The 15216-nt window shown below is 63.9% G+C and overlaps 1 protein-coding gene across 1 annotated transcript in view; it reads right to left on the bottom strand.

Annotated features, from left to right (window-relative positions):
* AK8 (adenylate kinase 8) overlaps positions 1-15216 on the bottom strand; it is a 65072-nt gene that overhangs the window by 40849 nt on the left and 9007 nt on the right. The window contains exons 5-9 of the mRNA XM_054727599.1: positions 13407-13475; positions 3088-3169; positions 2538-2609; positions 2239-2439; positions 1116-1247 (exon numbers count right to left, since the gene is read on the bottom strand). Coding sequence (XP_054583574.1) covers positions 1116-1247; positions 2239-2439; positions 2538-2609; positions 3088-3169; positions 13407-13475 — 556 coding nt within the window. The remainder of the gene's footprint in view (positions 1-1115; positions 1248-2238; positions 2440-2537; positions 2610-3087; positions 3170-13406; positions 13476-15216) is intronic.

Raw genomic sequence — 15216 nt, forward strand, 5'->3', positions numbered from 1 at the left:
GAGGAAAATATCCACCTGCAAACCCGAGAATCTGAGACCCGAGAAGAAACTCCAAGCACACTGCACCTGACGCCCCGCAGCTAATCTCCGCGAGGTGAAGAGGAAGAACAGACGCGGAGATCCGCGGGGAAGCGCTGATCAAGCCACGCCGCCGCCGCCCTCATCAGAAGCAATGCGGCCGCGGACGGCGGGCGGCCCTGGGAAGCTGTCACTCCGGCTCCTGTGTGCAGCGGGAGCCCCTTCCAGAATGAAGGCGGCAGAGGACGCGCCGAACCGGATGAGAGCCGGGAGGACTTGTCGCCTCGGCTTCCGCCCAGGAGGTGTTAGAGGCGGCTCCTTCGGCGGGCAGGGTGTGTGGGTGGGAAGCGGGTCCGCACCAGGACGGGGTGTGTGGGTGGGAAGCGGCTCCGCACCAGGACGGGGTGTGGATGGGTGGGGTAAGAGGAACAAAGAGCACACGAAGTGAGAGCGACTGCCATGTGTTGTAGCGTGTACTGCATGTGTACAGGGAACACGTATGACACAAGAGCCCGAGGACGGGAGCCAGGCAAAGGGAATGCCCACGGGAGGTCGTGCTGACACGGAGCGGTGTGATGTCCACTCAGGGTGGACTGGGGCCCGGGGAGGAGGCGCACGCAGTCCCCACAACCACCGGCAGAGGAAGGCAACGCGGCAAGGCCAGCAGGCAGCCGGGACACGGAACGGGTGACTGCAGGAACCTGGTCAGCCAGCAGCTGGAGGAGCGCAGGACAGAGGCCACAGACAGAAGACAAAAACCAGGCCGGGCCGGTGTGGCTCGGCGGACAGAGCGTCGGCCCACGGACTGAAGGGTCCTGGGTTCGATTCCGGACAAGGGCACGTACCTCGTTTGCAGGCCCCTGGCCCTGGTCAGGGTGCGTGCAGGAGGCAACCAATCGATGTGTCTCCCTCACATCGATGTTCCTCTCTCTCTCCCTCTCCTTTCAAAGCTGGACTCACGGAAAACTGTTCAGAGCAGAGAGCAAGAGAGAAGCAAGCCACGCGGTCCCTCCTCGCCAGCCCCATAAAGCAGGCGCTTGGAGGGCGGCAGGCGGGAGGCTGGGGCGAGGGGAGGCCGGGCGGGCGGCCGCGCTCACCGTTGACGAGGCCGTACTTCTGGGCCAGGAGCCCGGCCTGCAGGCTCTTCCCGCTGCCCACGGGCCCGCAGAGCAGCACCCTGGGCGTGAAGGGGGCGTTGGACCGACGGTTGGTCTGGACGTAGGTCAGAGCTGGAAGTCGGGAGAAGATCATAAACGCAGGCCCCTCGCAGGGAGAGGGGCGGCGGTGCGGCTGCGGGGCCCCGGCATTGGGTGGACAGGGGGCAGCGCCGACACGGAGCCACCCCACAGACAGGCAAAGCCCTGGGCGAAGCGGCTGAGCATCAACCCGCCGCCTCCCGCCCGGCACAGAGCGCGGGGAGGGCTGCGAGCAGCGGGAGGCCGGAGACGCGCCCCCAGGCCCGAGCAGGGGGGCTGCCTCCCAGCGGAGGCCCAGCCCTGCCCGCTGCCCGCTGCCCACACCAGGACGGCTCTCCCCACCAGCCCTGCCTCCTGTCAGGGACCTCGGCCTCCAGCGCCCAGGTCTGCTGTGGCGTCCCTGTGACACCTTCCCACCTCGGTGACTCCGCCCAGCCCGGGGCTGGGCCAGCTGCCGCCTTGAGGAGCCTGGCCCTGACCCGCAGGTGCGGGGGGGGGGGGGGGGGGGGGCACCTGGCACTCTTTTTAAAATATGTAAATATTTTTGTTGCTTTCAGAGAGGAAGGGAGGGGGAGAGAGAGAGAAACATCAATGATGAGAGACAATTATTGACTGGCTGCCTCCTGCACGGCCCCACTGGGGATCGAGCCCGCAACCCGGGTCTGTGCCCTTGACCTCGAATGGAACCGTGACCTCCTGGTTCACAGGTCGAAGCTCAACCCCTGAGCCCCGCCGGCCGGGCTGTATTTTTAGTTTTTATAAAATTTCTCTTCCTTCTCCCCCAAACTGCAGCCACGTCCCTCCCACCCACCCCTCGCCTCTCCTCGCCCCGCCCCTCACTGTCAAGTCCGCTGGCCGCAGAGTGTAGGACGTTAGCCCAGGGCCTCCGAGTGGGGTGCTCCCGGGGACCCCACCCCACGGGAGCCTGGGCCGTCTGTGACTTGGCTCCCGGATTCCCAGGCCCGTCCTGGGCGCTGGGTGCTGCCGGGTAAGCGACAGGGACGGGAAGGCGGCGGCCGCGCACCCTGGTAGAAGACGTCCACGCAGGGCTGGTCGGCGCTGATGGCCTTCAGGATGCCGGGGTACGAGGGGAGCACCCGGACGATGTTCCTGTGGTGCCGCAGCAGCCGCTGCACCGTCTCCGGCTCTGAGATGCCCTCCGGCACCACCAGGCGGTTCTGGATCTCAGCCTCGGGCGGCCAGTCGAAGGTGGTGTGGTAGATCTCTGCCGACACAGGGCGCAGTCGGGGTCACCGGCTCGGCTGCACGGGGGGGGGGGGGGGGGGGCAGGGGCCAGGGGTGTACGAGGGGGGAGGGGCGTACCTCCAGTTTGAGGGTCGATTCTCTTCCCCAAGTTCCTCTCGATCAGGACTGTGTCTGGGGCGCTCAGCGCGACTGCGGAAGAGGAGGAGGAGGAGGAGGGAGGAGGGGGAGGGGGAGGAGGAGGAGGAAGAGAGCCCAGCAGGTGGGCAGCGGTCCCGGACACCGGACTCCCTGGGCCAACCCCTGCCCCACTGTCTCTCGCTGTTGATGACAGTAAACCACCGCCATCTCCCACCCGAGGGCGCCCGCCTGACCCTCTGACCGTGAACAATTTCCAGCCACACCTGGCCCGCCAGGCACCTCTCTGCACCGGCGCCTTTGCCAGTTTTACTGTTTCCTAAAGAGAGTCTCTCAGAGGTGAGATTCCTGGGACAGGAACCACCAGGGTCCAAATAAAACCCCACTTCTTAAAGCACAAGCGCCAGATGCAGAGTTCTCTGAAATACGCAGCCGTGCTGGCCTGGGCGGGGCGGCCCCGGAGCGAGCGGACACAGCAGGTGCTCCCTAGGGCCGGCAGCTGGGGGGGGGGGGGGGGCTGGGGGCTACTCACTGACGTGCCGGGGGGTGATCCCGAGGGTCTGGACCATCATCGCCTGCTCCCGCGTCTCGGGGATGCCGTCCAGGATCCAGCCCTGGGCGGAGAATTCCGAAAGGCGCTCGTGTTTTTATCTTTCAGGATTTGGGAATGAATGAAGGAATGGGATCGTCCTACAGAAAGACCGAAGCTCTGAGGACGCAGTCAAGTACAAGGACGGTAAAGAAAACCGCTCCTGCACGTTCCCGTCACCAAACGCTCCTCCCTCCTCCCTCCTCCCTCCTCCCTCCTCCCTGGGCTCCGGCAGCTGCGGCCGCGGTGGGTCCAGCCTCGAAGGTGGACGCAGCCGCCCGCTGCTCCCTTCCCTTCCCCTCACGCCGTTTCGCGTTGTCTCTGAACCATGAGCGGGGCCTGCGGCTCCGGCACGCCTGGGCGGGTGGCGGCTGTCTCCCCGCATCCCCGTCGGCAGAGGCCGCGTCTCGGGGAACCCGGCGGCCAAGCGGGGTGCGTTGCTGCTGTGCGCGCGTTTCTTTGATCATTAATGAGGCTCAACCGTCTCCTCCATGTTTACTGGCCAGCTGCGTTTTTTCTTTTCCGAAAACGCCTCTCCGTGCCATCTCGGCACTCCCCTGGGGGCTTTACCCTTTTATTTATGGACAAGAGCTCTTTGCATATTAAAAGCATTAACCGCGTTGGCAGACACCACCCAGGCCTCCGAGGCCAACAGTGCCGCCAGCGCCCGCAGCTCGTCTCCGCTTTAATCTCCGTGCGGGGCTGTTCCTCGCGCTCGTGCTTTTGGCCGCGTCCAGCACCCCTTCCCTCCTCCGGGCCCAGCGCCGCGGGGATGTGCGGACGCCGAGGACGCCGCTTGTGTCCTCGTGCGGTTTTCGCCTTTCAGTCAAGTACCGATGGAGCCCCATCTGGTTTTGGAAGTGACGTGAGGCTGCGTGGCCCCGGCCTCGTCCCCGCACGCCGGCCCCTGCCCCTCGGAGGCCACCGGGGTCGCAGTCCGCACGCGGGCGGGAGCTGGCTCCGGCCTCTGCCTGCCCCTCGAGGCCTGTGCCGTCCTCACCTGCTGAATCACGGCTGCTGGTAACTTAGCTCTCTCACGGGGCACGTTCCCCCTCTCTCTTTTTCCCAAAAGAAACTGTTCTTCCGGGTACGCAGCAACAACTTCCCCCAGGTTCCAAAATGCACTTGTACCGGCCCTGGCATAACGTTAGGGTGTAGACGGATTTCTGAAGGAGCCACATTTTACAGATCCCATCTTCCTGTGGGCTCAGTGTCGCGTGCCCCTCAGCAATATCAACATTAAACAGTTTCTAAAGTCTCTCCAAGTCCCGGGAGCCGTCACACACACACACACACAAGCACATTCACACACACACACACACACACACACTCACACACACACACTCATTCACACACACACTCACAAACTCACACACACACACACACACACACACACACTCACACAACTTAGTGCTTCTAACTGCACATCCAGACACATCCGCAGGAGTGAAATGAAGCGGCAGATAAGCTTCAGGTCTTCACCGAAGCGGGGGTCAGGCGGGGCTCCGATACTGGCTCTCAGAAGGGGACACCCCCCGCCCCACACACCCCTCCCTCTCGGTCATTCTGAGAACTGGGCTGATTAAGGTCAGAGGGCAGACAGGTGGGGTAAGGTCAGACCCAAGGTCGCACATTACCCTCAGCACCTGACTCCCAGGAACCCGGGTGGATGGGGCAAGCAATGTTTTTCTTTTTCTTTTCTAAGTATATTTTTATTGATTTCAGAGAGGAAGAGAGAGAGAGAGAGAGATCAATGATGAGAGAACCATTGATTGGCTGCCCCCTGCACGCCCCACACTGGGGGTCGAGCCCACAACCCAGGCATGTGCCCTGACGGGGAATCGAACCGTCATCCCAACGCTCACCCACTGAGCCACACCCCGGCTGGGCAGCAATGTCTTTCTTAAGAAACAAACAAACCAGCAAGCCTGCATTTCCTCAGTATTAAAGTATTTAGGTTCCCACAGCCTCGCGTGACAGTTTTAAAGAAAAGCTAAACAAACGCACAGAGCAGGGAGTGTTGGGAAAACCAGGCATGCTCCCGCTAATTTCTTAAATTATGCAGGAAAACGCACGGCCGTGGAGCCCCTGGTTTCTAAACTAACGAAGCAAAAGTGCAAAAAAATACGTTTCACAGCCTTTTGCTCCCTCAAGTCCTCGTTAGAGGCAGCGGCGTGGGGCTCGGCTCCCGGAAACAAGCAGCCACAGAAGCCAGCCCGCCACGGCGCCGAGACGCTCCGAGAGCCCCTCACGGTTCCGGACGCCCAGCCCCGCTTTCCCGAGCTCGGCTACACCCAGACCCTTCCCTTTATCTGGAGGGAGGGACTCAGACCCTTCCCTTTATCTGGAGGGAGGGACTCAGACCCTTCCCCTTTATCTGGAGGGAGGGACTCAGACCCTTCCCCTCTATCTGGAGGGAGGGACTCAGACCCTTCCCTTTATCTGGAGGGAGGGACTCAGACCCTTCCCTTTATCTGGAGGGAGGGACTCAGACCCTTCCCTTTATCTGGAGGGAGGGACTCAGACCCTCCCCCTTTATCTGGAGGGAGGGACTCAGACCCTCCCCCTTTATCTGGAGGGAGGGACTCAGACCCTTCCCTTTATCTGGAGGGAGGGACTCAGACCCTTCCCTTTATCTGGAGGGAGGGACTCAGACCCTCCCCCTTTATCTGGAGGGAGGGACTCAGACCCTCCCCCTTTATCTGGAGGGAGGGACTCAGACCCTTCCCTTTATCTGGGAGGGACTCAGACCCTTCCCTTTATCTGGAGGGAGGGACTCAGACCCTTCCCTTTATCTGGAGGGAGGGACCCAGACCCTCCCCCTTTATCTGGAGGGAGGGACTCAGACCCTCCCCCTTTATCTGGAGGGAGGGACTCAGACCCTCCCCCTTTATCTGGAGGGAGGGACCGGGCCGGCGAGGCAGGCGCTCCGACCTCGCTCCGCTCCGCGGGGACGGCCTCTGCGTTAATATTGCATTGCAGAGCGATCATTAGCATCTCGCCCCGCAGATCTGCGGCTGATGTCAGTATGTGGTCCGCAGCTTTTAGAACTATTTGGGGGAGCAGCGCTCGCCGACTTCCAATTACACGGGAAAGCGCAGCAAAGTGAGCAGCGGCTCCCTAATTAGCCGGGCGCGGCCGTCACTCCGGGATCTGAGTCTGAGCCCGAGGAGGTGGGGCTCGGGCGAATCCGGGCCAGCGCTCTCCCGGCGGCTCCTCCAGAGTCAGAGGTGCTAGAAACAGGTCCCCGAGGGACCCCCAGGGGCAGCCCGCCAAGAGGGGAAGTCGCCAGCCACGCCACCCGTCCTGCCCGCGCCGCGCCGGCGGCCATCGGGGAAGGGCCCAGTGACCAAGGCCCTGCACCAGGTGGGCTGTTCTTTCCTTTTTCTAAACATATTTTTATTGATGTCAGAGAGGAAGGGAGAGGGGGGGAGAGAGAGAAACATCAATGATGAGAGAGAAGCATGGATCGGCTGCCTCCTGCAACCCCCGCCCCCAACCAGGGATCAAGCCAGAAACCCAGACGTGTGCCCTTGACCAGAATTGAACCCGGGACCCTTCCGTCTGCAGGCCAACGCTCTATCCAGTGAGCCAAACCAGCTAGGGCGGTGGGCTGTTCTTTCGAGAAGAAACAGCAGTTTCGGCCGAGAGCAAGTTCATGGCTGCACAATCTGGCAAAGCAAGACGCCATACGTCGGTAAGCAGCAGCCGGCCCTGCCACAACGGGCCCAGTCAGGGCCGCCCCGAGGCCGCAGGCTCTGACCCCCGGGAGAGCTGGGTGCGGGCGCACCAGCCAGGCCCTAATGAGAACACAGCAGCCAGCCAGCCGCCACTCCGCCTCCCGCCCGCGCCGAGGCTGCCCGAGCAGGTTAATTGATATTCCGCGGCCCGCGCCCGCCACACCCCCGTGGCCTGGTTCCGTTTTATCACACATCAAAGGCCCGGCTGCTCGGGGCGCCCGTGCGCGGCGCGGAGCTGGGGGTCCGCACAGCTGAGGGTGCGTATCACAGAGGACAAGCGCCGAGCAGATGTCACGGGTGAGAAGAAAGGAGCGCGGAGCAGCCGGCCGGCCGGGGAGCGGGCAGCGGGCAGCTCTGTGATCCTGGCCTCCCCTCCCTCCTGACTGCCGTGAAAGCACAATTAGCGATTTCCGCGGTAAGACTCCTGCCCTCGGGGCCCTCCGCCTTTTTGATACGTTGCCCGCGTCTCCTCCCCGCTCCTCCAAGGACCGGAGCGGGTGCTCCCCGGCGTTTCCCGGAGGACGCCCCATCCGGCTCCGGCTCCAGCTGCAGACGCGAGGGGGTCCCTGGGGCCGGAAGCTGACTCATCACGGGCTGACGGTTTGGACTCGATCCATCAGACTCGCTCGGCTCAGTCAGACCCGGACGCGTTTCCTAATGAAATGTTACGTGGTTCCCCAACATACAAAAGAGAAAAAAGGAGACGTTTACCAGCCGGAAAAGAAACGCATCTTAAAAGAGCAAGTTTGGCCCCTGATGCATCCGGAGGCAACGAGGGAGCACGGCACACCCGCAGTCGTCCCTGGTGCCGCGGGGCGTCGGCCCAGGACCCCGTGGATGCCGAAATCCCTCATATAAAATGGCAGCGCCCGGCCGGCGTGGCTCAGTGATGGAGCACCGACCTGTGAACCAGGAGGTCACGGCTGGTTTGATTCTGAGTCAGGGCACAGGCCCGGATGTGGGCTCCATCCCCAGGGGGGGGGGGGGGGGGGGGCGTGCAGGAGGCAGCCGATCAATGACTCTCATCATTGATGTTTCTATCTCCCTCTCCCTTCCTCTCTGAAATCAATAAAAATGTTAAAAAATGAAAACAAAATACAAAAGGCTTTTTAAAATGGCACAGAACCATGCGCACAGTTGGCCCTCAGCATCCACGGATTCCAAACCGTGGGCCGAAAACAGTTTCCCACCTGCAGTTGATGGAATCCGAGGATGCAAAACCTGGGGACATGAAGGTCCCGCCCTATATTCACTGAAAAAAGTCCACGTGTACGTGGACCCACACGTTCAAGTTGGTGTCGTTCAAGGGTCACCTGTATTTCGATGCCGAGCAACACTTTTATTTCTAAGGATAACCTCCACAGCCAGCCAGCCAGCCCCGGGGGATGCCCGCCAGCTGGCATTCCTGACCACGCGCAAGCACACGGGACCATCCCTCCTGCGCTGGCCCCGCCCCGCGTGTCCCACCCCAGGCAGCCCTGGGCTCGCCGGGCCTCCCTCCTGCGCAGCCCACAGGGCCGTGCTGGCACAGGGCTGGTGTGCAGGGGCCTTGCTCCTCGGTGACGTGTGACGTTCTTATGCGAACATGCAGATCCAGGCAAGTCTGGGCGCCCAGGACCGCAGGCTAAAGCCGGGTCCCGGGTGTTAGACGTTGGCAACGCACAGGTGTGAGTGTTAAGAGGCTTTCTGTTCATTTCCAAACAGCTAAGACGTATCTTAAAATAAAAAAAGGTGTGTGTGTGTGTGTTGTGTGTGTGTGTGTGTTTCAGAAAGAGAAAGGAGAGGGAGAGAGGGAGAGAAACATCAGTGAGAGAGAAACACTGATCAGCTGCCTCCTGCACACCCCCTGCTGAGGATGTGCCCTGACTGGGGATCGAACTGTGGCCTCCTGTTCATAGGTCGACGCTCCACCGCTGAGCCGCCGGCCGGGCTGAAACGTATCTTAAAGTCAAATTCACAGCAGAGGAAGCCGCCCTGCAGAGGAAGGCGTGAGGGAGGCCACACGGCTGGGGAGCCAGCCCCCTCCCGCCTCGGAGTCGCTGGAGCTGCCGAGGGCGTGGCCGTCCGGGTCGGTCCGCAGCCCCTCGCTCTCAGGCCCCTGCTGCCCAGACACCAGGCTCGTCCTGCGTTTCCAACATCCTGTCTGCCCCCCCCCCCCCCCCCCGGGGCAGTGAGAGGGGCCTTAACACACATCACGGGTTCTGCCGCCCACAGGGCACGGGGGGGGGGGGAGGGGGGGCTGCAGCTTGGCCCGCAGACGGCGCCACACAGGCCACTAAGGAGCCCTGCATCACCCTTACCGCCGACCACCCGGCCTCAATCGCGGGGGCCAGAGACGCCCCGGGGAGGGCCTGAAAGTGTGCTCACCGGCTGCACCCCGCAGGCCCCGTCCCCCCGCGCCACGGTGCATGCCGGAAGGTTCCCGAGTCGGGGTCAGACGGCCCCCTGCCCTGCAGCCCCGACCGCATACAGCTGTATTAGAGGGAGCGGCCGGCGGCATGCCCACCGCCAACACGGGCGCATGGGCGGGGGACACACCTGTGACCAGCGAGGAGGAGGCGAGACCCAGAAGCCTGCCCGGCCCAGCGAGCCTGAAAGTGAGGTCCCTCAGCCCTGGGGGCTCCCCCTCTCCCTTTATCGGGGAGCGGCTGGGCGTCCATATTAAATGCGATGAGAAAGCTAACCTGAGACCGCATCTGATGTACAATCAAGGCCCCCCATACTGCTGGCGGGGGTGACGTGTGGCCCTGCCTGACCAGGAACGGGGGGAGGGGGGCGGGGGGGACAGGGCAGCGTGAGGTCACAGCCCAGCAGCGTGGCCACAGGTTTGCACTGAACGGGGCCCTTCCTTCGGCTCCGGGGGGGGGATGGTGGGAGCCAGGCGTTTTGAACTTGGGCTTCCGGAAGGTCCGCGTTCCTCCCAGGACCGCACGCCCTTCCTTGGGGCCAGCAGTGGGTTTCGGCGCCGCAGGAGACGCTCCGACTCCTGCTCACACCCCGGAGGCGGGGCCTCCATGTGCCGCTTCCTCCTGTCCCGGCGCCCAGCAGCGGCCACAGGCTCAGCTGTCCAACACCCACAGGGCAGCTGCCAGGTTCCAGCGGAAAGCGCCTCAGGCTAACGGGGGTCTGGCACACGCTGTGCCAAAGGAGGCCGGCGAACCGTCGCCCGCGCCTCCGTCCTGATGGGCAGCTCTGGCCTCGGCTCTTACCCTTCCCGCTCCTCACCGCCACGAGACGCCAGGCCCGCTGAATCGTGGGCAATCACTTCTGAGCTCGCCGCAGCAGCGGCCTCTTCCCCCACCTGCGGCGCGGCCAGGCTCCGTTCGTGGCCTCTGCTTTCGGTCGGCCATCAGCTGACCTCTTGCCCCGGCGCTGGGAGGAGACCTGGGGATGGAGCCCAGACGCGCACGGGACTTGCTCACCGGGCGCAGTCTCTGCCCCGCTCCTCTGGGACCCGAACTCTCACCCGCCGGGTGCCAGGCTGGAGGAGGCCGGAGGGGAGGGCAGGGGGCCAAGGGCCCCACAGGCCCGGGAAGGATGGGAAGCGGGAGGGTCTCGGCAGGGGAGGGACACAGTGACTTTCGCTTCAAAAGACAAACGGCCCTGGCTGGTGTGGCTCAGTGGGTAGAGCGTCGGCCTGCGGAATGAAGGGTCCCAGGTTCAATTCCCGGTCAGGGCACAGGCCCGGGTTGTGGGCTCGGTCCCTGGTGGGGGGCGTGCAGGAGGCAGCTGATCGATGATTCTCTCTCATCATTGAAGCTTCTCTCTCCCTCTCCCTCCCTCTCCCTTCCTCTCTGAAATCAATAAAAATAAATAAAATAAAAATGAAAACGCTTCTCTGTGTGTGGCACGGCTTCAGGGGGACTTTTTCCCGGGAAGCCGGGCGCCGGGGCGCCGTTTGAGTTCTGGACAGCGCAGGCCCTGCGTCGAGAAATGAATCCATCCTGTTCTGTGATCCGGGGCCGCAGGCGGACGGGACTGGGCGCCCCGGAGAGGAAAGGGACTCAGCCACTCAGACGAGTGGGGCGCAGACACAAAGACAGAGCCCCCCACGTCCTGAGCCCACGGCCCGGGAGGTGAGAGGCCGAGGGCCCACACGGAGCCCATCAAAGCGCCGGCTGCCGGTCTCCCTGCCGCGGACGGTCACTTCAAAGACATTCTTCAAAGAGCCCGCATTCTGCCACAGAGAAGGGGGGTCCCGCCCGCCGCCGAGTCCTGGTGGCGTGCACGCTAGCCCTGCGTCCCTGCTGTGCTGTCAGTCACCACGTCCAGCCCTCGAGGAGCTAAACCGCCACCGTTCCCACACACAGGACCAGGCACGTGCGGCGGTCCTCCCCGCAGCCGGGCCGCTGCTGGCTTTGGGTGGGGTCTGTCTGGCCTGAGCAGCCGCAGAGCGCCAAGAGCAGCCTCGCCTCCAGCCTGGCCCCGTCTCCCCGGGAGACACGGGCGGGGCCGTGCCCTGGAAGCTCAGGAGACACGTCAAAGCCAACGAGAGGCCCCGGCTGGTGTGGCTCAGTGGGTAGAGCACCGGCCTGCGGACTGAAAGGTCCCGGGTTCGATTCTGGTCAAAAGCACGGTGCAGGCTCGAGCCCCCGTGTGGGACGTGCAGGAGGCAGCCAATCAATGATGCTCTCTCATCACTGATGTTTCTAACTCTCTCCCTCTCCCTTCCTCTCTGAAATCAATAAAAAAGTAATTAAATAAACCCCAATTTTTTAAAAGCCATGAAAGGAGCCATGTCTTTACTCTCAGGCACCCGTGGCTCGGGCACCATCAGGTCGGAACCGGGAGGGGAGGCCGCAGGGAGGGCAGCGCCCACCCGCAGGGAGACAGGGCGAGCGAGCGAGCAGGACGGGCGCAGAGCGGCTGCAGCAGGACTCCGGGTGCCTCCCGTCCGGGGAGGACTGTGGGGCCTGAGCGAGACCCTGCGAGTCTGAGAAGCTCAGTCCCTAACACAGGGCCTCCACCGTGTTCCCCGCAGCCGGAAGGAGGGTGTGGGCGCGGCACGCAGCCCCCAGCGCCCCGCGGTGTCACCCCTAGCGTCACACCCAGTGTGACCAGCCCGCCTGCCTGTGGATGAGGCGCCAGGCCAGTGTCCCATCGACCAGCATCAGTTTGGTAGCGCCGTTGCCAAAACAGGAATGACAGCGATAACTCACACGGTTATAAATATTAATGTAAATGGAATGAACTCAGCCCCCGTGCTCATCCGCCGCACAATGTCTCCTGGAGGGTGACGGGAACATCGCTCACAATTAATCACACGAGGCGCTGGCGGCAGCTGTGGGCAAGGCCGGGGAAGCCCCACACTTCCTCCAAAACCACACGCCGGGCCTCAGTCTCCTCATCTGTGAGATGGGGAGTCACGTGCCGCCCGGCGGGGCTCCTGGTAGAGCCCTTGTGGGGTGGGGGGGGTCACACAACTCGCTGTACCTGTTGTCCCCCTTCCCCCTCCACATCCCCCACCCTCTCCGCCCCTTTTTGGTTCTGGTCACCAATTCCAGTGAGTGTGTGTGTGTGTGTGTGTGTGTGTGAGTGTGTGTGTGTGTGCGTGTGTGTGTGTGTGTGTGTGAGTGTGTGTGTGTGTGTGTGTGTGTGAGTGTGTGTGTGAGTGTGTGTGTGTGTGTGTGTGTGAGTGTGTGTGCGTGTGTGTGAGTGTGTGTGTGTGTGAGAGTGTGTGTGAGTGTGTGTGTGTGTGTGCATGTGTGTGTGTGAGTGTGTGTGTGAGTGTGTGTGTGTGAGTGTGTGTATGTGTGTGTGTGAGTGTGTGTGTGTGTGAGTGTGTGTGTGTGTGCGTGTGTGTGAGTGTGTGTGTGTGTGAGTGTGTGTGAGTGTGTGTGTGTGAGAGTGTGTGAGTGTGTGTATGTGTGTGCGTGTGTGGTGTGAGAGTGTGTGTGTGAGTGTGTGTGTGAGTGTGTGTGTGTGTGTGTGTGTGTGAGTGTGTGTGCGTGTGTGTGTGTGTGTGTGAGTGTGTGTGTGTGTGTGTGTGTGTGTATGTGTGTGTGTGTGTGTGTGCGTGTGCGTGGGGTGGGGGGGAGGGTGGGGGGGCCCTCACCACCACCAAGCAATCCTGGGACACCAGCTGGTGTCTGTCGTACAATTCAACTCAACTCTGACTCCATCTACACAGAGGAGCACCCGATTCCTCAGGTTGAGGGCTCAGAGTTTGGGGTACCCCAGACCCCACTGCCCCTCCCGGTCCAGGGTGTCCGCTCCCTGTGCTCTGGTCTCAGATTGCGTCATCAGCGCTGGCTGGCTGCCTCATCTACCCGCTCCCCCACGTCCACACTGTCCTTTCATTAAAGGCCCCGGGACCCCGTGATGGGCTGATGGACACCCCAGATTCCACCTGTCGTTGTCCCTCCATCCAGGGTGAAACCCACGCCCACGGCCTGACCCTCCCCGAGCTCCAGTGTCCATGGCCCCCGGCCCTCTCCGCTCCGGGATGGGACACTGCCCTCCCTCCACCTGGTGACCCCCCCCGCCCCGGCACCCCCCACGCCCGCCCCGTGGGGCGCTCACCCGGCTGATGCAGTCCTCGTCGCTCAGGCGCTCCTGGACCAGCCTGACGAGCAGCATGCTGGGCACGGACTGAGGAAGGAGCGCAGGCGAGTGAGGGCGCAGCCGGCGGGCCAGGGCCCCGGCTCCCGGGGGCTGTGCCGGCCTGAGGGCCATGCCCACATCCCGTGTCCTCAGCAACCTCAACACTGAGCCCACGGAGAAGCTGCTGGAAGGGGGCTGTTTCCCCGTTGCCCGTACCCCCCCGCCCCCCAGCTCTCTCAGGGCACTTCCCAGGCTGCCGGGGGAGGGGGGCAGGGAGCATCACCCCTCCTGCCCTCTCCTGACCCTCCTGACCCCTCTGTCCCCTCCGTCCCCTCTGACCCCTCCGTCCCCTCTGGCCGCAGGCAGAGCCAGCTGACATCCGAGGCAGCTTCTCCCTCCCTGACAGCACCCATTCGTTCAAACAGGGAGGGAGGCGGGGGGCACAGGGAGGCTTGGGGGTGGGGGGCACAGGGACGCTTGGGGGCGGGGGGCACAGGGACGCCTGGGGGTGGGGGACACAGGGACGCCTGGGGGTGGGGGGCACAGGGACGCCTGGGGGCGGGGGGCACAGGGATGCTTGGGGGCGGGGGGCACAGGGACGCTTGGGGGCGGGGGGCACAGGGACGCCTGGGGGTGGGGGGCACAGGGACGCTTGGGGGCGGGGGGCACAGGGACGCCTGGGGGCGGGGGGCACAGGGACGCTTGGGGGTGGGGGACACAGGGACGCCTGGGGGTGGGGGGCACAGGGACGCCTGGGGGCGGGGGGCACAGGGATGCTTGGGGGCGGGGGGCACAGGGACGCCTGGGGGGGGGGGCACAGGGACGCTTGGGGGTGGGGGACTGTGCGATCAAAGAACAGGAGCTGAAAGGCGACAGGTGGGGGGCACGGTGCCCCCCAGTCTGCGCAGCAGGGGACGGACGGGCTGGTGACTCTGAGCGGGGCCCCTTCTGGGTGCCCCCTGCCGGGGGCTGTCCAGATGCCAGCTTTGATGTGTCACAGAGCTGAGCGAGGGCTGGGGCCCTCTCCGCGCCCCGCCGAGCTGCCTGCTCCGAGCTGCCTGCGGGAACCAGGCCCCTTCCAGAGCCGCCCCAGCCCAAAGCCGGCTCTTTTAGGAGAACCAGGGACACGCAGACGGCCCAGGGAAGCCCCTGCCGTCCCCGCCGAGGAGCAGCCCCCGGCCCTCCTCTCGCCGCTCCCTCCCTCGGTGACACGGCCACACCCGCAGCTCCTTCCAAAGGGGCTGTGCCGGCTCCAAACTGCAGCCCCCTGGCCTGGCGGCGCCTCCTGGCCCAGGCCGCCGGCACCCCTTCCTTCAGCCCGAGACCCTTTCCTCCCGGACCCGCCCCCACGCCCTTGCCTCTCATCTCCCCGGCACCCGGGCTGCCGGCCAGAGGACCCCAAGACACCCTGAAAGCACGGCGTGTGGTCTGCAATGTGCCGACCATCAGTCTAAGGAATCCCCGGAGAATTTCCTAAACTCCCTCCTCTCCCCTCGGAACTTAGTACCTAAAAGCCTCTTCCCCTGGAAATAAGCCCCGCCCCCCCCCCCCCCCCCCCCAGCCTGCCTTCTGAGAAAGTGAGATTCCACTTTCTGTCTAAAACCATCCTCCTACTCCCAACGCCGCCCTCAGCTGTAACCCCACGCCTGGCTCCTGCAGGACTGTGGGGGCAGGGAGGGCACGGGGGCGGGGCGGGGGCAGGGAGGGCATCACTGCTCCCCCTGAGTGCCAGGCAGGCCACGGGGGCAGGCAGCTGGGCCTGAGCCGCCAGGTGCTGGGTGGGGGCAGC

Source organism: Eptesicus fuscus, chromosome 15, assembly GCF_027574615.1.
Source record: "Eptesicus fuscus isolate TK198812 chromosome 15, DD_ASM_mEF_20220401, whole genome shotgun sequence".
NCBI classification, from domain to species: domain Eukaryota; kingdom Metazoa; phylum Chordata; class Mammalia; order Chiroptera; family Vespertilionidae; genus Eptesicus; species Eptesicus fuscus.